Below are 24,189 nucleotides of genomic sequence, written 5' to 3'. Positions count from 1 at the left end.
CCCTATCAGAAACAACAACATTATCTGGGTTTTAATAGAAGACCAACGCACTCATGCACCCCACAATCGAAACAACCATAGACAAGAGCAGTCTCTATTGCTCTTACTGGCTGCCATTGGGAGTTAGAGGGACATCCTTCAGTTTGCCCACCATTGGGAGCTAAACCTTTCTAATGCTTCTGTTCTATAAACACAACAGATTTCTACACAAGCTCCCAGACTTGTTCATTCAGTCCCCTATATGTTTCAGATCAGGGCCATAAAACCAGTTCCTTCAGCCCAGAGATTTGTTGTTTGTTAAAAATTGGGGAAGGGGGGGATAATAGGCCCATTAGACACAACAAAACAGATTTAACTGAAGGAAGTTTTCATTTGAGGGGGGTATCATTTGTAGGATAAAACCCTCATTTCCCTGAAACTACTCTGTTGCTCTCCCCCTCTCACTCCACTCACTCATTTTTAGGAAATATTAAGTGGTTTATAAGCATATAATGTAGTCTTTATTGTGACCTACATATCCTCAAATTTAGGAGACTACAGGTTTTTACAGAATATTTTTTATTTTATTTGCACAAATCCTTTTATAAATTAGAAGTATCTAACAAATTAGCCTGTACCAACCAGATACCCTTCACCACTGTACAATTCAGACATGGCCAAGGGTTTGGACACACAACATAGAATTTATCATTTGTCTCTAAACAAAATGGGCATGCTCTTGACATAACTTGTTCTCAGTTTCAAAACCTGTTTCCTGTTTGCCTAGAATATGTGGCTGTGGGTGTATTTCTGTTTGAAAAAGTCTCCTTAAGCACACAAAGATTTGTGTAGCTCTTTGGAATCTTGTTGATAAAAGATTCTGTGGCAGACATTTTATATGTTTTCAACTAGTTAAAAATTGTGCAAAGTATAGATGAAAGGAATTACTTTCCTGAACAGATTGGTTAAAGTTGTTGTGCCTTCTAGTAATTTTGGCTTCTAGGGATAGTTCAGGCGTTACTTTTCAAACATTTTGGCAACACACTTTTAAAATATGCCTCATTTTGCAACACAGTAATTCAGTTTTACTAGCAAATTGGAGGTTAAACCAACCCCTTATAAGAGACATGGAAGCATACATAAATTCTAGTAACGAAATGTATGAGGACATAACATATCTCATGGAAAACTTAACTTTTAAAAAATGTATAATGTGTATGATAATAACCTACATTTCCAAGATTATTCTTATTTCTTGTTACATTCATATGACATGTCTACACACTGCAGCTGATGCACTAATATGTTGTGACACAGTTTGGAAAGCTCTGTTCTAGGGGCTTGTCTACACAGACTAAAAACAAATCGTATGATCCCGTCACATAACATCCATGCTAATTAATTTGCTAATCCATTTCTCTGGATTTCAATTTGATTTTTAAAAAAACCTTGCCTTTTACTCCAAGGTTTTATAGAAAATTCAAATGTTTAGGTATGTGTCTCGATCTCCAGGCAGCATTGCTTTGCTGGGTAGTTGAGAAGAGTTAGTTGGTGGTTGGTGGGAGGTTCTTTCCTGGGATGAATTTGATTCTTTTAAAGAAGGTGCATGTATGTGGATATCCATATATCAGTATATCAGTATTAGCACATCTTGGCTTTACTAGAAAATTCATGTATTCATAGGAATGCCCCTTTCCCCAAAATAATGTGAAGAATTAGAAAAGCACGTACACATCCCAAGCAGAAAGACAAATTTTGCAGCAAGAAATGTGTGGCCAATTACGTGTGTGTGTTAAGGCCAATGTGGACTGGGAAAATGCAGAACCAAACATATTTTTTTCATCAGTGTAGACAAGGCCTATGCCTTTTTTTTTTAACAAACCAAGGTATCAAGAAAACCTTAGATTTTCTTCTGATCAGTTTTCTTCACTGTCAAACACCATCGGACTATCTGCCACAGAGGCTAGTTTGATGCAAAGTGGAAGTGACGTTTGGTCTGCTGAATCCAAAGTCAGCAAACACTTTGTCTCAACTTCCAAATCTAGTTAATGTAAGTTGGCTAGATTTGAGTTTTGGTGATCTACTACTTTATTTCCTTGAATCAACTAGAGTGGTTCTGCCCAAAACATGTTTGAAAGTGTACACCACTCTCCTAAATTGATTCTGTCGATGTTACTGCAGTATGCGGTTTTCCTCTTTGATTTGTTTTGATTTAAGACTACCATTCTTAATTCTTCAGCGTGCATGGATGGGGAGATTCTGGAGGTTCTTGTTCAGTAAATGACATTTCATTGATTCTGGGTTAAATTCACATTTTTACATAGTTTGTTGTTCCACCTGATTGGGTCATTGTTGGGAGGAAGCTGGATTGCCTCAGTGAACAATCTGATTTGCAGTTTCCAAATACTTTCAAAGGCAGCTTTGCATACAGCATGTTACTGTTACACTGGCAAAATCCAATATCACTAGAAATGCACGTGTGCAAAAGTAAGCCTTGCTTATCTTGTCTCTCTACCAAATGTTGCTCCAGAAGGCTACCAGTAATAATAATGTATCAATCAGAAACACAGTGAAGCAACAACAAAATACAAAGTAAAATATAGTCTAAAGATACACGAGTACTAAAACAACGTAGCAGTGTAGTCTGGCTCTGTATCGAAAAGGATCATTGAGAAAAAGATGTTGGTAGCAAAAGCTTTCATTGCCTTAGGTCTACTTTATTAAATGCATCATTCTGTGCATCCAATGAAGTAGACTTAGAATCATAGAGTTGGAAGAGACCTCCTGGACCATCCAGTCCAACCCCTGCCAAGAAGCAGGAAAATTGCATTCAAGACATCCCCGACAGATGGCCATCCAACCTCTGCTAAAAAACCTCCAAAAAGGGACCCTTCACCGCTCTCCAGGGCAGAGAGTTCCACTGCTGAACAGCTCTTACAGTTAGGAAGTTCTTCCTAATGTTCAGGTGGAATCTCCTTTCCTGTAGTTTGAAGCCATTGTTCTGCGTCCTAGTCTCCAAGGCTGCAGAAAACAAGCTTGCTCCCTCCTCCCGATGACTTCCTCTCACATATTTATACATGGCCCTCATCATGTCTCCTCTAAGCCTTCTCTTCTGCAGGCTAAACATGCCCAGCTCTTTAAGCCGTTCCTCATAGGGCTTGTTCTCCAGACCTTTGATCATTTTAGTTGCCCTCCTCTGGACACATTCCAGCTTGTCAACATCTCCCTTCAATTGTGGTGTCCAGAATTGGACACAGTATTCCAGGTGTGGTCTGACCAAGGCAGAATAGAGGGGTACCATGACTTCCCTGGATCTAGGCATTATACTCATATTTAGGCAGGCCAAAATCCCACATCACATTGTTGGCTCATGTTTAACTTGTTGTCCACAAGGACTCCAAGATCTTTTTCACATGTACTGTTATCAAGCCAGGCGTCCAGCATTTTGTATCTTTGCATTTTATTTTATTTGTCTAAATGGAGTATCTTGCATTTGTCCCCATTGAAGTAAATTTTGTTAGTTTCAGCCCATCTTTCTAATCTGTTAAGATTGTTTCAAATTCTGCTCCTGTCTTCTGAAGTATTAGCTATCCCTCCCAATTTGGTGTCATCTGCAAACTTGATGATCATGCCTTCTAACCCTTCATCTAAGTCATTAATAAAAACTTTTTTATTGTTTTTATTGTTGTGTTGCAGCAGACAGCGGACAGTCCGTTTAGGGCGCAGATGGTAGGGGAAGAACAACACCAGACCAGCAGGGTTCTGAGTTCAGAGATTTACTGTTTCCATTGGAAAAGGGTGCGAAGCATCAGCTCTGAGGCTGATTTAAGGTAGCTTCCACACCCTATGCTCAGTACAGACCTTTTATACAGATATTGTTACATAAGTTGTTGATCACAATTAATTATTAATACATTGAAAAACATCTTTATGATCAATAGGAAAAACCCACATCAGTTGGGGTATGTGTCTTGGTCCTGTTCCAGTGTCCCTTATAACCACCAGGTTGGTCAGCAGTTTCTGGGCTTTCTGCAGAGGTGTCTGGATTGGGATCTATTTCTTGCATTGTAGTTGCCTTAAGACACCTGTGGACTTCAGCATTTTAGGTGTTTTCCTGAACTGTGTAATTTTTGGTTGGGTTCATAGTGTAATTGTTTATTGCATATTTATTACTCTATATCTATGTCATTGGCTGGTTACTTGGTATGAATATGTTCAAGGTACGCCGTATGTGTCTACCTTTATCTTATTTATATATATCTGGTTTATATTTATATCTGGTTTATCTGATAAACCCAATATATTAAAATGTATCATTGTAGGCTAGATAAATCTTGTGCAATATATTCAGGCCCAGAGATCGGCGGTACAGTAGAGTCTCACTTATCCAAGCTAAACGGGCCGGCAGAAGCTTGGATAAGCGAATATCTTGGATTATAAAGACGGATTAAGGAAAAGCCTATTAAACATCAAATTAGGTTATGATATTACAAATTAACCACTGAAACTTCATGTTATACAACAAATTTGACAGAAAAAATAGTTCAGTACGCAGTAATGTTATGTTGTAATTACTGTATTTACGAATTTAGCACCAAAATATCATGATATATTGAAAACATTGACTACAAAAATGGCTTGGATTATCCAGAGGCTTGGATAAGCGAGGCTTGGATTAGTGAGACTCTACTGTATTTCAATGTAATTATTCAAAAACCTGCCGACACCACCAGGTCTTCAGTTCCTTACAAAAATTAGATAATGTAGGGGATTGCCTGATCTCTTTTGGCAGTGCATTCCAGAGCGGGGGGGGGGGGGGGGGACACTGCCAAGAAGGCTCGTTTCCTCGTCCCCACCAGCCGCACTTGAGACGGTGGTGGGAACGAGAAGAGAGCCTCCCCGGATGATCTCAAGGTCCACACTGGCTCATAGGAGGAGATGCGATCACGGAGATAGGTAGGGCCCAAGCTCAGGGCAAGTGAACGGGTTTTTAGATCCCCCCTTCCTTTTATGACTCTGAATTCCTCTATGTGAAATTTAGAGAATAAATAAAGTATGGGAAGATTTTTTTAAAAGCCTGTCTGCTTCCTTCCTAGGGTAAGCCTTTGTTGGGAGGTGTTAGCTGGCCCTGATTGTTTCCTGTCTGGAATTCCCCTGTTTTCTGAGTGTTGTTCTTTATTTACTGCAAAGTACATGAAAATGAACAAAATCTGGCTACCAGTATTAAAAAAACTTTAAAATCAGGACAACAGATAAAGAACAAGAAGATAAAGAATTCCAGACATGAAACAATCTGCGCCAGCTAACACCTCTCAACAAAGGATTCCCCAGCCAGGAAACAGCCAAGCTTTGAAGCTGCAAGGCCATTCAATGCTAATCAAGGTGGCCAGTTGCAACACTCACACTTGCCTCAAGCAGACAAGACTTCTTTCTGCCATCCTGGACGTTCCACAGGTATATACTGTAAACCCCAATTGCCTAGTTTCCAGCAGACCTCACAACCTCTGAGGATGCCTGCCATAGGTAAAAGTTTCCCCTGACGTTAAGTCCAGTCATGTCTGACTCTGGGAGTTGGTGCTCATCTCCATTTCTAAGCCAAAGAGTCGGCATTGTCCATAGACACCTCCAAGGTCATGTGGCCGAGTGCCGTTATCTTCCCGCCTGAGCGGTACCTATTGATCTACTCACATTGGCATGTTTTCGAACTGCTAGGTTGGCAGGAGCTGCGGCTAACAGCGGGCGCTCATTCCGCTCCCGGAACCTGGAACCTTTTGGTCCGCAAGTTCAGCAGCTCAGCGCTTTAACACACTTCGCCATCGGGGCTCCCTATGCCTGCCATAGTTGTGGGAAAAACGTCAGGAAAGAATGCTTCTGGAACATAATAATAATAAAACTTTATTTATACCCCGCCACCATCTCCCCGCGGGGACTCGGGGCGGCTTACATGGGGCAGAGGCCCAAACAACATAAGGACAAAATAAAAACAACATGGCCATACAGCCCGGAAAACTCACAGCCACCCCTTGATTCCAGCCCCTTCGGTGTTAATTCTACGATGCAGCCTTGCCTAACCGCTCCATTTCTTCATCCGCTTCAAAAAAAAGGACAACACCACCGAGGCGAGGCTTCAACCGCGATGGTCGCGTTTCCAGAGCTTGGAAAGCTCCAGCCCTCCTTTCTGTTTCATGTCGTGGGGTTTTCACGTGGATATTTGGCAAGAGGAATATGCATGAAGGAAAGCGGACAAAGGGGACGGAAACCCCTTCCTGCAAGGCTCCCTCTCAGCTCTTGGGGAGTGGGCGTCTGGGCCTGGGAAAGAGGGCGGCTCCTCTCTCTCTGGTGCTGCCTTCGGGTCCCGCCTCTCGCGTCCTGAGCAGCCTTCGTCACTCGGTCGTCGCCCTTCGCCTCCGGAGGCTCCGTTTTCTACACCCGCGGGGAGGCTGAGCATTCAAGGCGAGCCTTAGGGGCTGAGGAGGTACTTCTTTGACTCCAGGGAGGGAAGGGGCAAACCACATTTGGGGGAGTTGAGCATTAGGAAGAGCTTCCTGACGGTGGAGGCTGTAAAGCAGGCATGGGCAAATTTGGGCCCTCCAGGTGTTTTGGACTTCAACTCCCACAATTCCTAACAGCCGTAGGCTGTTAGGAATTGTGGGAGTTGAAGTCCAAAACACCTGGAGGGCCCAAGTTTGCTCATGCCTGCTTTAAAGCCAAAACCGGGTGGCCACCCGTTGACTGTGTGGATCCTCCGCCTCCACATGGTTTCTTTCTTGGATTATAAGGATTGTGGACCCCGCCTGGCTGTAGAATGGATGCAATTTGACACCGCTGTACATGCTGTGCCTGACTGCATCAGAGGCCTGGGAACTGTAGCTTGTTGATGCAGCAGCTCCCTTTGGCAGAGCAGAGGAAAGACCTCTCAAACTACGAGCCCTGTTATTCCACAACATTGAGCAGCTGAAGTGGTGCCAAAAGGCATTCATTCTACTGTGTAGATGCCTCTTCTGATCATCTGAAATGTATCTAAATAATGTGTTGTCAAAGGCTTTCGTGGCCAGAGTCATTGGGTTGCTGTGAGTTTTCCAGGCTGTACCCTGGGTTAAACCCCCAGCTGTGGTGGAGGCTCTTTCTTTGGAGGCTTTTAAGCAGAGGCTGGATGGCCAATTGTCAGGGGTGCTTTGAATGCGATTTCCTGCTTCTTAGCAGGGGGTTGGACTGGATGGCCCATGAGGTCTCTTCCAACTCTACTATTCTATGATTCTAAACCGCTGAGCTGCTGAATTTAGAATCATAGAGTTGGAAGAGATCGCCTAGACCATCCAGTCCAACCCCCTGCCAAGAAGCAGGAAAATCACATTCAAAGCACCCCTGACAGATGGCCATCCAGTCTCTGCTTAAAACCTTCCAAAGGGCCCGGGCTGTGGCGCAGGCTGGTGAGCAGCCAGCTGCAACAAATCACTCTGACCAAGAGGTCATGAGTTCGAGGCCAGCTCGTAGCCTGCGTTTGTCTTTGTTCTATGTTAAGGCATTGAATGTTTGCCTTATATGTGTAATGTGATCCGCCCTGAGTCCCCTTCGGGGTGAGAAGGACGGAATATAAATACTGTAAATAATAATAAATAAATAATAAAGAAGGCGCCTCCGCCACACTATGGGGCAGAGAGTTCCACTGCTGAACAGCTCTCACAGTTAGGAAGTTCTTCCTAATGTTCAGGTGGAATCTCCTTGCGGAACAAAAGGTCGGAATTCAGATCCAGGGAGTGGGGTGAGCTCTCGCTGTTAACCCCAGCTTCTGCCAACCTAGCAGTTCGAAAACATGCAAATATGAGTAGATGAATAGGTACCACCCCTGCTCTCCATGCAGTCATGCCGACCACATGGCCTTGAAGGTGTCTACAGACAATGCCAGCTCTTCAGTTTAGAAATGGAGATGAGCACCAACCCCCAGAGTCCGACACGACTAGACTTCATGTCAGGAGAAAACCTTTACCTTTACCCATGACTATGTTCCAGAAGGATGACCGCATAGGGATGCTGATGAAGAAACATGACCTAAAACTATCTCGAGACCCACAAAGAAAACCCCACTCTCATCAAAGGACAAGCGAGATCCTATCACCTCTGCAGTATATACCATGCAGCTGCAGACAAGTCTACATAGGGACCACCAAAAGCAGCATTGCCGAAACACGAATCAAGGAACATGAAAGGCACTGCAGACTAACTCAACCAGAGAAGTCAACCACAGCAGAGCACTTGATGAACCAACCTGGACACAGTATATTATTTGAGGACACAGAAATGCTTGACCACTCTAACAACCACCATGTCAGATTACACATACACAGAGAAGCCACTGAAATCCACAAGCATGTAGACAATTTCAACAGAAAGGAGGAAACAATGAAAATGAACAAAATCTGGTTAAAATCAGGACAGTGAATAAAGAGCAACACTCAGAAGACGGGAATTCCAGACAAGAAATAATCAGGGCCAGTTAATACCTCCCAACAAAGGATTCCGCCAGGCAGGAAACAGCCAGGCTTTGAAGCTGCCAGGCTATTCAATGCTAACCAAGCTAGCCAATTTCAACATTCACACTTGCCTCAGGCAGACAAGAGTTCTTTCTCTATCCTGGACGTTCCACTAATATATAAACCCCACTTACCTTGTTCTCAACAGATGTCACAACCTGTAAAGATGCCTGCCATAGATGTGGGTGAAACATCTGGAGAGAATGCTCCTGGAACATGGCCATTCACCCCAGAAAACTCACAGCAACCCAGTATCTAAATAATCAATCAAATTAAAACAACTGGATCTGTGAATCCAACTTGAAAGCAATCTATAACAATGTTGTCATGAATGTAGCAATGCACTGTTCCTGCTCCTTTTTTTCTCTGGCCCCTTCAACACTGCCATACAATCCATATTATCAAAGCAGACAATACACATTATCTGCTTTGAATTGGATTAGATGAATCTACACTGCCATATTATCCAGTTCAAAGCAGATAATCTGGATTTTATATGGCAGTGTGGAAGGGTCTTCTTTCTCCTCTTCTTGTCGCTGTCTGTCATGCCTCTCCCCAGTTTCTGTGTCTTCTGCTGAAACACACCAAACAGTGAAAACTTTGGTGCGGTGGCAAGAGAGATGCAAAAGTGTGTATTCAATGAAACATACTCAATGGAAATGCTAACACCCCCTTCCTTTTATTTACAGGGTTGTTTCCTACATTTACATGGAATTATACTTGTGAAATGATACTTCACTTTTGGTTCTGGTATAATGTTTATGCTTCTCAGGCCCCTTCTACACTGCCATATAAAATCCAGATTATCTGCTTTGAAATGAATTATACGGCAGTGTAGACCATATAACGCAGTTTAAAGCAGATAATGTAGATTTTCTGCTTTGATAATCTGGATTATATGGCAGTGTAGAAGGGGCCTAGATTCAGAGGCTTGTTCTCATAGATGGTTGTAGTTTTTGTAGCCACTGGGGCCCCTTCTACACTGCCATATAATCCAGATTATGAAAGCAGATAATTCACATTATCTACTTTGAACTGGATTAGATGAGCCTACACTGCCATATAATCCAGTTCAAAGCAGATAATCTGGATTTTATATGGCAGTGTAGAAGGGGATTGAGTCTGGCAATGTCAGTCTCAATGGCTATGGTTCTGTCGGTGCTACATCTTTTACCAAATACAGATGATATATTTTATGTCCCTTTTCTGAGCAACCAGTGTAGAACTATGATCAGTACTGTTGTTTTCAGCCACTCTACTTTAATGGACTTCTAAAAAGGGCATATTACTCAAAGTATAATGGAAATAGACCAATTTTTCAAATTGTTCTCAGAAACATGATGTCCCTTGGCCTGTCTGCTTTAAAAGCAAACCTTGGCTTCATTCTTAGTTTGCAGAGGAAATGCATGTGATATTGTACTGTACTGAATCAAACACATTCGTTTGATTTAGTGCACTGGATGTAGTCTTTTTTGTGCTCAGATTAAAATATCATTGGCCTCTGATGGGCTGCAATGCAGTATAACCAGTGGAATGAAATCTTCACAGAGAAGTTTAGAAAATAGTTACTTGCTCTGATAATTCCAACTTTTTAAACTTTTTCTCAGAGACTTCAGAGAGTCCACCAAAAGATTTGGGATCATTAATAGAAAATGAATTACCATATTGTAAGATTTCAGTACTGGAACACAAGATCTTTAATGCCTGAAGCTGATATTTACCTCATTTCTTACTTTGCCACTTATCTACTTAGATAGTTGGGATATTCTTTGGTTGATCCACAAGCTCCCCGAACTTAACTAGAAAAACACTAGAAGATGTAACTAAAATTAAGGTGTGTACCCAAATTAGGTATTTTAGGCATATATTAAAAACCCAGCTTCTAGCATACTATTTTTGTTGTTCAATTTGTTGTTGGTTCTTCTTCTACATGTAGTTATTTTACTGTTTTATACTGCATTTTATTGTACTTTTGTACTGCTCACCACATTGGTAAGCATTTTTTGTAACTGATGTATAAATTAATATAGATTAATAAATACATATTTTTATTTTTCAGAAACAAGAGAAAATAAGACAAAGAAAATGGAGTGTGAGTAACATTATGTTTTTGTGTATCAGTTGTATACATTGTTTCCCCAGTGGATCATCAGTTTGTCCAACCTACTTTGGCTCTATTGTTCGTCTGAAACAAGAAGGTGGTTAGCTTAAGTCTCAAGAGTCAACATGGTTGTAGTGGTTTGAGTATTGGATTCTGGAGAACAAAGTTCAATTCCCCATTTGGTCATAGAAACCAATAGAAACTGTGGGTGAGTTACACCCTCCTAGCCTCAGAAAACCTCACGATAGACTCTCCCAAGGCTCATCAGACAGAAATGACTTGAAGCCATTCATCGACAATGAGCAGAGAGCAGAAGCAGCAGCAGTTCATCTAGTTTTCCCATAGAAGTAGTAGTTATATATACCTGTATCTCTCCAGCTCTGTGGGTCCCCAGGTAATTTGGCCGACAACTCCCAGAAATCACAGCCAGTTTACCAGTTGTTAGGATTTTTGGAAATTGAAGGCCAGACATCTGGGGGACCCAAAGGTTGAGAACCACTCCTCTAGATGATGTTAAGAGTATGACTTCTGTTATTGCTCAAGAGCACAGCCAATGGTGAGAACCCTCTGGAGCTGTGATTCAATGTCATAGGGAGAGCCACACTTTCCCAGTTCCTGGTACAGTATGATAAAATCCACCTGTACATCACAAAATTGTAGAGATCTACTTAATAGAGTGACAGGCACTAAGCCAATTTTTCTTGGTAACAGATGTCACAGGTCCCTATGCAATAGCGTCCTTCAATCTATTAACCTGCTTAACCTTTGCTATCTTTTTATTGCTATTTTCTATCTATTTATTTATATCTTAACACTGCAGTGCTATACATCCTTTTCCTAGATTAGCACCATCAAACTCAGTAGTACTCCCATCAAAGTAGACATGAGCAGGATTGCATTGTAGCAGGAATTATGCTTTTGCCTATCCCAGTAACCTCCAGTTGCTTTGGTCTACAGTTAACATAATCTCAAATTGGTGTGTCACCAAGTTGGACTTCCCTAGTTTTTTCATAGCTTTATATTTGTAAGGTAGTAGAAAGAGAGAAACAAGGTGAAATCATCTCCTAAAATAAAAATTAATGGCTTGTCTGGACTCCATTGTTTCAATTCCTGTTCAGTGAGCTAAATTTATGAAATACGTGTACATTCCAGTGTCACTATTGCTGAACTTTTTCATCTGAGCAAGTAGCACTGAATTAAGATTTGGTGGTATATACACTGAAAATGGCTATCCACATAACTTTGAATATCCCTATACGCACATGATGACTTATGAGTTCCATTCATTTCATTGGGTCTACTCTAGTTAGGGCAAATGTTTTATTTAACCTTATGGGGACACCTGATGTTTAAGAATAATACATCATTTTTCTTATTCTTCTAGCCGACAAATCTCCACCTGAACCACCACCTCCAGCATATTCAGGACCAGCGCCAGTTCCCCCGAACCAACAAGGATTTCCACTATATTCATCTAACACAACTCAGTATATATCAGGATCTTCTATTCCAGGTGGACAGTTGGAAGGAGGGGGATATGTAGGGTTTCTAATTTAATAAGAGAAACACAGATTTATGACATAGGCTTGCTAAGGTTGTACAGTAGACTCTCAGTTAAGTGGCACCCATGGGAATCGGTAGATGGTGGATAATGTGGTTTCTGGTTGCTTGAGAGTTACTATTAAAAACAGGCCTAACTAATACTATACCCCATACTATTCCATACTATAAACTCTGTATTGAACTGATGTTATTACTTAAATAAAGCAATTAAAGAAAATAAAGACAAACTTAATGTAACACAGTTTTATTAGAAAAACAACTTCCTAATTTTATTTTTTCATTAAAAGTATTACTTTTTAATTTTTTGCTGATTGCTTGAGAGTGTGAGTTGCTTGAGTTCTGGTTAACTGAGAGTGTAGTGCATTTTTTAATTTACATTAAATCATTATAAAAATATGTAAAGAATCTGGAGATATGAGGCAAACCCAGTATTGAGAACCAACACAGGTAAACCTAAATTACATTATTGGAGAATAACTTGCAGATGTAATAATCATCTCCTTTTAGAGTAAATGGTGAAATGATTTTGATGTAAAAAAAATAGATTAGAATCTGAACTAGTTTGGGATGTGAGACTGAACTTTATGTGTACGATGAGGCAGTGACTGCATTTCTACTTCAAACTGAGCATTTTGATCTATCAGTACTGCACAAAGGGGCTCTTTAGTTCCTGTGGTTACAAGTAGAAAAGACTGAATGACCAGAGATTTACCAGTCAGAAAAGCCTAGTGTTCCTTCCAAATATATGTTCCTAACTTATTTTTAACAGGTCAGAATTTGAAGCTATGTTCTAAAATCCTGACTAGTCTAAAAGAGTCACTAGCCAATTTCCAGATTGGGTCATTTAAAAAACCACTTCTCCTTTAAGAGTTTGTGCCTCATGTAGCCCAGAGTTTGGCATTTCTAATATAAGCCCTAGGATAAACAGCCATTTTTGAAGTGTTGAGGGATGATGGGTATATATGCAGGCCAAGAACAAGTCACTATAACTTGTCAGGGAATCCTCTGGGCAGACATAGTCAGTCTAACATTACTGATAAATGGAAATTTCCAGCAACATTTCTTTCACACTTTGTACAAACAATAGATTGTGTTTTTATAACACATCCATCTGTTGCATAACAGAATGAAATCAATTACTTTATTTTTGCAGGTTCTTCTGAACTATAATTTTATTTATATGCCCACTAGTGGATCTTTCAGCCTTTCTTGAAATACTAGAAACTTGTGGATGTTTGTATGGTTGTCTGTGTGTGCATATACATATATTTATGTAGGCTGAAATGTGCCTATTATTTCTCTTTTTCTGCATTTGCTTTAAACCTTTAAATGAGTCAGTTTGAAATACAGAAATATTGTGCACAAATATTTAGAAAAGAGGCTTCTCTCTATTTGTATATGTGGAACATTTATGTTACGTTTTATCAGGCCATCTCTTCAAGTCCAATATTGGCCTTACAACAGTTCCAGAATTACCTGAATGAAATTGAAGAATGCTAATTTGCTTAAATCCATATTACGTAAATCCATATTCTTAGAGCAAAATCCACATCACCTAAACCAAAGATAGACAACCCTAGTCCTCCAGACATTGTTGAGCTGTAGATTGAACTAGATTCCATAATCTCACATAATTGTCTGTTCTGTGATGCTGCTCAAATTGCCACTAAAGCATATAGTTTTTATAGACATATAGTAGTTAAACAAAATTGAAACTTAAGTATACCACATGGAAATTTGACAGTATAGTCCTTGGACTATGTTTCCTCAGTATGAACCAAGAAGAACAACAACACAATATAAGAAAATGAACTGTGTATTCTTAGAAGCTGAATATAAGTACCGTATGTGATAATATATGATAGGCTGTAGGTTGATATGCTGTAGGTATATATCTGCACTTTAGATATATATATATTAACATATGGAGATAGTGGAAAAGAATGATTTCCTCCATGGGTTACTGTTAGACATTTAGCATATTCTAATTCAAAATATACTATAATCTAAATATATTATATTTGATATATATAGGTGTGTGTGTGTAATTCCTCAACAGGTGATTAAGAAAGTGTTATGTAAAATACTAAATTATTTTCTGATCACTTTTACTTTCTGTTCTGTAACAGAAGAATACTGAATTCAAAAACATCTTTGTCTTCAATATGCGAAGAGATTTTGCAGCACCTTAGAGAATGAAGGTAGAATGAAGTTGGCAGTACTGTTATAAATGCATCTGAGAAAGTAGATTTAGTCTATCAAAATGTATTTCATTAACTTTTTTCTTATTTAGTCTCTAAGGTGCTACAAGATCCCTTTGCATACTGAAATGACACTTCATTCCTTATAAAGATGAAGTAGTACAATTACTGACTGTGAGCTACACTTGAGGAATTCGGAAGGCTTTCAACAAGTACCTTTCAGCTTTATTCTTCCCATCTGCAATCTGGGGAAATAAGAGTGCTGAATATCCTTATAGGTCTGTTGTAAGGATGACATGAAATACCTGGAAGACATGAAATTACTATTCAAGTGTCTCATTATCGCTGTTCAGTGTTGTCTTCATGCAAAAAAAAATGTGTTCATCATCCCCAGCCATTTACTCAGTGAGGGGAATAGTTGCTCTAGATTGTATCAGTACAGTACTTTATATATTCTTATCTAAAGCTTCCAGTGAAGTGACAGGGCAGAGATACATGGTGAAGTGTTGTCCTTAAGCTATAAACAGACCTTAATAAGACTCTCAGTAAGCTGTGTTCAATAATGTCTCCTCGGTAATATATATCAGAATCATGTCCTCACATTTGTTTTGTGTTCTCTCTTCCTGTCCTCCTCCTCCTTCTCTTTTGATAGCACAAAGTACTACAACTTTCCGAGGCAACCCAGTAGCATATGGAGCTATTCCATATCAAAATCAGCCTGCTGTCACTTCAGCTATAACTTGGATGCCAGCTCCACCTATACTTCCCAAATGCCCTCCTGGCTTGGAATATTTAACTCAGGTATCTTCTTTTTTCCTATCTTTTTCTTCCTGGATAAACAAATATAGAAAGAATATGCAGTGTAACTCTACACAAATCTAATCAGAATAAAGTTCTATTGAATACAGTCAGACTTTCCCCCAAATCTGCAAGACCTGAGCAGGGCTGCTGATGAAAATGTGACTTGAGGGTCTCTTATTCATGGGATTGCTATAAGTTGACTTGACAGAAGTTAACTGCAACAACAACAATGTGTGTATAGGTAAAAGGTAAAGGTTTTCCCTGACGTTAAGTCCAGTCATGTCCAACACTGGGAGTTGGTGCTCATCTCCATTTCTAAGCCGAAGAGCCGGCATTGTCCGTAGACACCTCCAAGGTCATGTGGCTGGCATGATGCCATGGAGCGCCATTACCTTTCCGCCAGAGCGGTACCTATTGATCTACTCACATTGGCATGTTTTTGAACTGTTAGGTTGGCAGAAGCTGGAGCTAACAGCGGGTGCTCACTCCGGTCCCCAGATTTGAACTTGCATCCTTTCGGTCTGCAAGTTCAACAGCTCAGCTCTTTAACACACTGTGCCACTGGGTGTGTGTGTGTAGAGGCTCAATATAAAAATCAAGTTAATATTTTAGCAGTGGAAACAACAAATAAGTTACCTTCCATGAACCGATTGCTTTCAAGGAAATGCTTATATCTTTGTTGATCAGGGCCGTAGCCAGAAAAAAAATTCAGGGGCAAAACTTTTTTTTAGTGAATCACAAAGAGTAGTTCCATAACGTAAAATGATTTAGAAATCAAGCTCCATTGATAAACTTCAGTGGACACTCAAGACAGATAAATTTCAGTTGATACTCATAGGGATTTGGTTAACCAGTTAAAATACACGAGTAAACCAGGTTTAAAAAAAAAACTGAAAAAATTCGAGGAGGGAGGGGTTCAACCCCTAACCCCCCCCCCCTTGTCTACAGCCCTGTTGTTGATTTCTGAAGCTCTCACCTGCATGAACCTGCAGATACTTTGTTATTTTTCTTAAAATGTCTTTAAGTCAGTGTTTCTCAAACTGTGCTCCTCCAGATGTTTTGGACTTCAGCTCCCACAATTCCTAACAGCTGGCAAGCTGGCTGGGATTTCTGGGAGCTGAAGTTCAAAACACCTGGAGAAACTGGTGTTTGAGAAACTCTGCTTTAAATCATTTTTGACCTATGTCAACCCTAATTTGAAATATCACAGGTTTTTCTTGGCATGGTTCCATTAGTTCACAATGTTATGTTATATGTTATGCTATGTTATAATGAGTTAAGTGGCACTAAAGGTTATCTACCTTTCTGACACTAGCATTCCAGTATAAAATCCAGTTAAAAATACAAATTATTGACTATTCTATTTCATGTGCCTTATGAAAATATATTAAATCAAAAACATTAAAGAATTATTTATATGTAATTATTTGTTTCAATTTTAGCATCTAAAAATTATTTTTAAAACTATTTTAACAGGTTGATCGGATATCAGTTCAACAGCAGATTGAGCTTCTGGAACGTATGTGTCTTCATATCTTACATATGGTATTTCCGGTTCTCCATAATCATTGGGGTTAGGGATGCATGACCCTGCAAAAGTGAGGAAAAACATGAATGAAATCACTATATTTTTGACTGAGAAAATCCCTCTAGAAATTTCTAGGTTTGGTGGAACTTGACCATAGAGTCATACTGGAGGATCTATAGATTCCTAGAGAGTGTGCTTTTATCAGTGAATAACAAAATCCTCAAAAGTTAAACCTGCTAATGTGGAGGGCCGCCTGTATATGGTTTTTAGGCCCATGTAAACGTTAGACTTTATTATAAAAATTATGTCTAGAAAATGTATGCATTTGTTCTGCTTCTCTCTTATATATATGCTAGATAGTTGTGTTGGTTAGAGAAGTATGAACTGCATTTTTATAGCACTTCATTACAGGAATTCAATGATTATGATATCTGGTCAATTAACTGGATTCTTCAAAATGCTGATAACGCTGTAGGCATCTACACAACTATGTTTTCATGTACAATTGAAAACAGATAGTATTCTACAACCTTTAAACATGAAGCTGAATACTCTGAATGGCAGATTAGGGGTTGATGCTTGTAATTCTGATCTGAGTTGACATTATTGGCATTCATGAGACGCATTTTGAATAACTAACTAGTTGTATGTAACTGTCTTCCTTTTCAGTATTAAGTGGCCTTGAAACCTGCAACCGATATGAAGTCAAAAACTCTGTGGGGCAGTGGATGTACTTGGCAGTTGAAGAAAATGATGCCTACACTCTGAACTGTCATAAGTCATTGCGGTCATTCATCATAAAGCTCTTTGATGGTGCAAACCAACCAGTTATGCAGTTGTCAAGAGACTGCCACTGTTCCATTTGCTGCTTCCCTTGTATTTGCTGCTTGCAAGAGGTATAAAGCTTATCTCTGGTATCCTTTGCTTGTTTTATTTGAAGAACTAGTTGTTATTTTCCAGATAAAGAACTTCAGGAATACTTTCTGTCAGTATATAAACTTGGATGTCAACATTGCTATTGAGGTAGTTTTTGTTGCTAGAGTCTTCTGACCATGGAAGTAGTTCAGAACCTGTTATAGTAAGACACCCTCCCCCATTTGTCATATAACTACAGTTTATGGCTGTATTTGTACAACCCTTTTCATAGAATTTAAATGTCATGACTTATTTGCTAAGGAGTCCTTGAATTTGAAGTTTGTGATAACTCTGTACTCCCCTGAATTTTATTTCATGTACCCCAGCTGTCTGAAACCATGGATAGCAAATGGTATATTTTGATTATACTTAGGCAGGGGCACCATTTTTATGGAGTGTGAGAGTGTGAAACCACTGATACCAAGTCCATGGATAAGGGGGATATATTCTATTTTAGATTATTTTATATTTTCTTTACTGAGCCATTAGTTCAGAGTAGGAAATATTTATGATTCCAGGCTCACCATCAATAAAAAAGAGTTCTCAGAATCACTGAGAAACAACATTGCAGTCTGGGTTTGGAGAAGTGAGCATTCATTTTCAAGTCCTGATGGCATTATCTTGAAGTCTGGTCCACTGAAGGAGTATGAAATCATCTTGTTGGACCTGAGCCCTTTTCAGGATCCAACCTTTCTCATTTCACCTTCCCATTTACTGTTATGTATAGGATATGATTTTGTGAGTGTGGATCAGTATGGTATGTTCCAAAACCATTCAACTTTTTTTGTAATTATACATGGGAACAGGCCCAGCTTGGGGTAAACTAGAACTGGAAGACCATCAGATCCACTTGTGAATTCCCATATGGGAATTCGGTAGTGTAGGCTAGTCAGGGCTGAGAGGCCTTGCCTCATTCTCAGGTGGCAGAAGATCCACATAATGGGTTTTTCTCATGTGGAATCCATGTTTGCCATTCCAGTTGTTTCCCAGCAATCAGTCTGAACTGTAAATCATCAGCCAATAGACAGGTTGCCTCATATGGGCATCTAGACATATGTATGACTGAGCCTTTCACAGCTGTAACTGGACAAACTTTTTCAATCCACCATTGTGCCATTTTATGTGTGTTATTGCAACAAGTAGCCCATCTTAACTTAGTTGCTGGACCTGCAGGGCAGATCAGATCGTTTCAGGTGTTTTCAATTTTATTACAACACAATTTTGTAAATTCCTTTATTCATATTTGTGTACCTCATCAAGGTAATTGTGCTAATTATATGATTTCTTTTAAAGCTGGAAGTTCAAGCCCCTCTAGGCACAGTCATTGGCTACATTAAGCAGAATTGGCATCCATGTCTGCCTAGATTTGCTATCCAAAATGAGGCCAGCGAAAATGTACTTAAAATAGCAGGTCCTTGTGCTCCATGCACCTGTTTCCAGGATATTGATTTTGAGGTGAGATAATTCAATTTTTTTACAAGTTAGATTTATTAGCTAGACATTTTAAGATATATAGTTTGTAACATAATATATTATATATCTGCATACATGTGCGTGTGTTGTGGATCTTCTTTCTGCCTAAATTTGCTATCCAAAATAATATCAGAAAAAGATATGTATAACATTGCAGGGACTTGTGTACAATGCAACAGCTAGAAGTATGTTCATGTTGAGGTAAGCAAAAGCAAATTCTTCTCTTAGGGAGCTTCCTGCCCCTGCTGCCATTTATGTTTTCCAGAAACCTGTATAATAAGACCCCCTCCCAAAGAGGAGCCACGGTGCGATGTTTCTGTGATCAGGAGAAGCCCTTAAACATTGTTAAATGGTAAATGGTCTGGTGCTGACTTCATTGTCATGGTTAACATGCTCCTTCAGCCTTTAAATCACAAATGTTAGCATTGTCGATGGTAGAGTAACTGCTTAGGATTTTCTGGCTCCAAAACTCTGGTTTTTAAAAGTATATTTGACATTTGAGCAATAATGGTATGAGTCAGTATGGGTACACAGAAAGCTTCTATATGTTGAATTAACATGGTTGGTTTCTTTATCTTAGTACTATCTATCAGGCTGTGAGGTCGTTCCACTGCCAGTTGAATTCCAAGGATTTTTGGTCTTCTGATTGTGATGTCTCTGTGTGTTTGCTGTATACATAAAATGCCACATGAAATGTCCTCAGACACTTTGGCCAGTAGCTCTTCCTTAGCAAGTGATAAACCTTCTATATTAATAGACATAATCATCAGCAATGGTCTTGATGAAGACTTTTGGTGTTCATCCATTTATGGAGAAAAGAAACACCTCCAATTTAAAATGTTTAAAAGCAATGCTTTTAGGTTGGAAAGATTAGCAGTTTACATGAAACGCCCAGGGAATGCCCGACTGTATTTACTCAGTCTTTGAGGAGGCTCTTGCCACGTACAAGCTAGTTGGCTTTGCTTCCCCTGATGTGCGATGGGATGTGCTGCTAATTGGGAGAGAAATAAGGTTGAACATGGTGAAAGCCATCCACTGCATGGCTATCAGCCTCCTAGTAGACTCAAATCAAGGAAAAGCTTCATGAGAACCACCACTCCTCTTAATGTCCCCCCAGCAACAGCATCCCTCTGGGCAGCTAAACCAAGAGATCCCAAATGGATGGCCCCCCATGAGAGTCTGCCTCCAGGGGCAAACCAAGAATGGGCAACTTGGAAGTCCCTGAATAGACTCAGAAGCAGAGCAGGCAGATCAAAAGACAACTTGGCAAAATGACACAATCTAGAAGAATCCTCCACCTTGTGTGACTCTGGAGCAGAACAACAACTCAGCATTTGTATGCTTGCCCACAATGCCCTGCCTCATGCACAAAGGAAGAACTGTTGAAAACTACTGATATTGCAGTCGCTGTTGCCTGTTTTTGGTCAAAAATTATTTAGCCACTTGTATTTTCTCTATTTCTATCAGTTTTATACCTATTTATGCAATGCTTTTGGCTTGAAATAAATAACATCTGTTAGGCTCTGCTGCACATGCAAAGTGCAAGGAAGCTTTCCACTCAGTCTCTAAGTTCTTTACATATTCAGGAGGTACCTGAAGAAATAGCAAACACAGCAGACAGCAAAGGTTCATTCCAAATCAGGAAGGCTTTTATATTGAAGTTCGGCAACACAGACACCAACATCTAAATACAAAAATACACACACTATCTCCTCTCCTTTTCCACAGCAAGTTTCTTTATGCAGATCTTTTCTCTTCAGCACGTACTGACAAACACCATTCAGGAGTCTCATCAATCAACACATGCTTTTATACATATTCACATGATGCAGTGATACATTCATGGTTTCATCATTCAATACCTGATGCAGGCATACATTTCTGGTTGCACCAGACACTTGCTTTGTCATCCTGACTCAGCAATTTATCACCTGGATACGCTTTCAAATCCTGACATTATCAACACTGGCTGGCAGCAGAAGCCCTCAGTGATATTAAATAGCCATGAACCTTTCTTGAGATTCTAGGGACAGAACCTAAGGAATTCCTCATTCATTGTACACACTGTGTCTATGAGCTCTGATCTTTTACTATTTGCCCAAAATTAGGTGAGTACACAAGATGAGAAACCAATTGGAAGGATTTCTAAGCAGTGGACTGGCTACATAAGGGAGATGGCTACAACAGCCAGCAATTTTGAAATCTTGTTCCCATTTGATCTTGATGTTAAAATGAAAGCCCTTATACTTGGAGCATCAATCCTTCTGGTAAGTCTAATGATGTATAGACTTTACTGGTGGCACAGTGCTAAGATTCACTGGAGATGAATCTTAGCATTGTCACTTGCACAATCTAGTGCTGGAAATGTAACATAAATTCTAGTCTTCCTACCTCTGCTTTTTCTTTGGGGAGCATTTTTACATTTGGCTGTCCATATCCATGGGTTCTGGCTTTCTCAAATTTAACCACCCATGGCTTGAAAAGGTTTTTTTTTAAGCAGACCTTGATTTTTTTCCATTTTACATGAGCCACCATTTTACTACACTGTTGTATGTAATAGAACCTGATCATAGATTTGGGTATCTCAGGGGACTCTTAAAACAAAACCCCAGTGGATACTGAGGGCAACCGTATAATCCTGTAGGGCTTTTTTTTATATTCAACCAATAGAAAGCACAGGAAATGAATGCCAAACAGCTAGTTCATGATTAAAGCAGCAGAATCTGGGTAACACCTTTTAAAATGGCAATGAACATATTAACAGAGCAAGTTGTTTCTTACCTCAAAATTGTGATGCCAACCTGGTATTAACCAAAGATGCTGAATGATGTGTGGTGGAAAGAGGAAAATATGAAAATATAATTTCGGACGTGCTGTGGTTCATGGTATGGTGGAAAACATGAAAAAGATGTCAGAAAAATAGCCTTGGTAGCTACCTCCGAAATGTAGTGTTGTTTATGGCAAGTAAAAGACTGCTTAGCAGAATGGAAAATACCAATGCTTCATTTTCTTGCTGTTCACTTGCCCATAATCCTACCTTCTCTGGGTATCATCCTCAGATTTCCCCCTTCTGCCAGCTTTTAAAAAAGATATTGGGTAAAATAATATCAATATATGGGACCTGCATTTCTGTTGGATTTCATCTAATTTCTGCTTCTTTTCCCCTATGTAGGATTACATGTATTTTGAACACAAACGAAGAAGGTCAGACCGTTAGAATAGCTGACTTTCGCCTTGCTGGCTTCAGAAAAATTCTCCAGTTGCTTCTGTTCTTCTTTGGCTGACAAGGAATGTCAAGCCTTCTGAAAAGAGATCTTCATGAAAAGAACTTATTCTGACAGACTGTGTTTACTGCTACAGCTTTCTTGGTGAAGGTGGTGCTGGAATTCAATAATTCTCTGCACAAGCAACAGTGCCTTGGAGCAGTGGTGGGAAAATTAGTAGACAGGGTTTTAAAAGTTTCTGGGCTGTCTTGGATCCTTTGTTCCTTAAACTATAGCTGCGGTAGCCCTTGCTCTTTGAATGCCTTCTCACATTTTTTTCAGTTGTTGGGCTTTTAAATTTACTCTGCTAATAGGTGGCGGTGTGGGATTTGTGCCAATTGCCTTAGAATAAACTCTATACTGAACTGTAACCTGATATTTATAATTCCTTTCTTTGTTCGGGCAAACAGAATACTCAAGAATGTATGAGCTTTTGGGATCCTCAGATCTTTTCACTATACAACAGGCATGGGCAAACTTGGGCCCTTCAGGTGTTTTGGACTTCAACTCCCACAATTCCTAACAACCGGTAGGAGTTGAAGTCCAAAGCATCTGGAGGGCCCACGTTCGCCCATGCCTGCTATACAAGCTAGTGTCACAGTTTTTTTTAAAAAGTGTGGCATATATAAAATGGTACATTATGAGGCCTTTATGCCTGTTCACATGGCAGAGTCACTCATATGTAGGTCTCGGACACTCTGTTGAGTAGGAGAATCACTTGACTGAGCCTGTGACTCAAGAGAGAGGGTAAAGAAGCTGGCACCTCCATTTGTTCTCTGAGTGTAGGCTGTTGGAGCTGTGGAGAGTGGATGGAGAACAAAGGAGTTGTGATAGAGAGAGAGTGTGTGTGTGTATTGGCTATATAGTTTTGTATATATCTTCTTAAGTAACTGAAGATAAGGCCTTCCTGCATATTGCAGTGAAAGAATATCTCTGTGTGGTCTCTTTATTCTTACACATTGAAGTTCCTGCATTGCTCCAATGAATCTGAGGCCTAGCTGGTTTGTGGCTTGCGGATGCTTCCAGTATCTGCTGAAGTAGAGGAAAATACCTGACAGCAAGGAGGGGTGGTAAGAAGAGGGACGAAAATGTTGAGGGTGGAGTTTTCCACATAGTCCATGTTAAAATGGAGTCTGAGGGGTGTGCAAACCAATAAGCCAATAGGTTGTTGTGAGTTTTTCGGGTTGTATGACCATGTTCCAGCAGCATTCTCTCCTAACGGTTTGCCTGCATCTATGGCAGGCATTCTCCAAGGTTTGATCAGAGTCTACCGTATACCATGCAGCTCTGGACAAGGCTACATAGAGATCACCAAACTCAGCACCCAAACACAAATCAAAGAACATGAAAGGCACTGCAGACTAATTCAACCAGAAAAGTCAGCTATAGCTTATGGAGCTGTAGAGCTTTTTTTCTTCCAAACCTGATCTCCCTCGGACTCCATAATTTACTTTCATATCATGCCATTCCACAAAATTATGCTCAAGTAGGCTACCAGCAAAAAATGCATCTTAGCAGAAATACAGTGAAGCAACAATAAGATACAAAGTAAAATACAATATAAACAAATAATTGGGTGAAACATGACTATAAAACAAAGTAGCCATGTTAGTGTGGAAAAGGATTGTCTACCATTTTTGAGATTCATTGAGAGGAAGAAGTTGGTAGCATCAGCTTTCAGAGCCTTAAGTCTACTTGATCAGATGCAGCTTAGAATTAAGGCAGTTTGACACCACAATAACTGCCATGAAACAATACTATGGAATTGTCAAAAGCTTCGGAGCCTCCGGTGGCCTAGGGGAGAAAAGCCTTGTGACCTGAAGGTTGGGTTGCT

General features: G+C 39.9%; 1 protein-coding gene across 1 annotated transcript; it reads left to right on the top strand.

Moving 5' to 3' along the window:
* Positions 1-6,096: 6,096 nt before the first annotated feature.
* LOC100557646 (phospholipid scramblase 2) lies at positions 6,097-22,726 on the top strand. The gene is made up of 9 exons (XM_003226988.4): positions 6,097-6,454; positions 10,570-10,602; positions 11,996-12,124; positions 15,028-15,176; positions 16,653-16,695; positions 17,374-17,600; positions 18,913-19,074; positions 21,201-21,359; positions 22,265-22,726. Exons 2-9 carry the CDS (start codon positions 10,596-10,598, stop codon positions 22,307-22,309), a joined length of 921 nt encoding a protein of 306 aa, XP_003227036.2. The 5' UTR covers positions 6,097-6,454; positions 10,570-10,595; the 3' UTR covers positions 22,310-22,726.
* The last annotated feature ends 1,463 nt before the right edge of the window (positions 22,727-24,189 follow it).

The sequence above is a fragment of the Anolis carolinensis genome, chromosome 3, assembly GCF_035594765.1.
Source record: "Anolis carolinensis isolate JA03-04 chromosome 3, rAnoCar3.1.pri, whole genome shotgun sequence".
In the NCBI taxonomy this organism is placed as follows: domain Eukaryota; kingdom Metazoa; phylum Chordata; class Lepidosauria; order Squamata; family Dactyloidae; genus Anolis; species Anolis carolinensis.
Note: the sequence above shows the minus strand (reverse complement) of the source record. Positions and strands in the feature narration are given on the sequence as shown.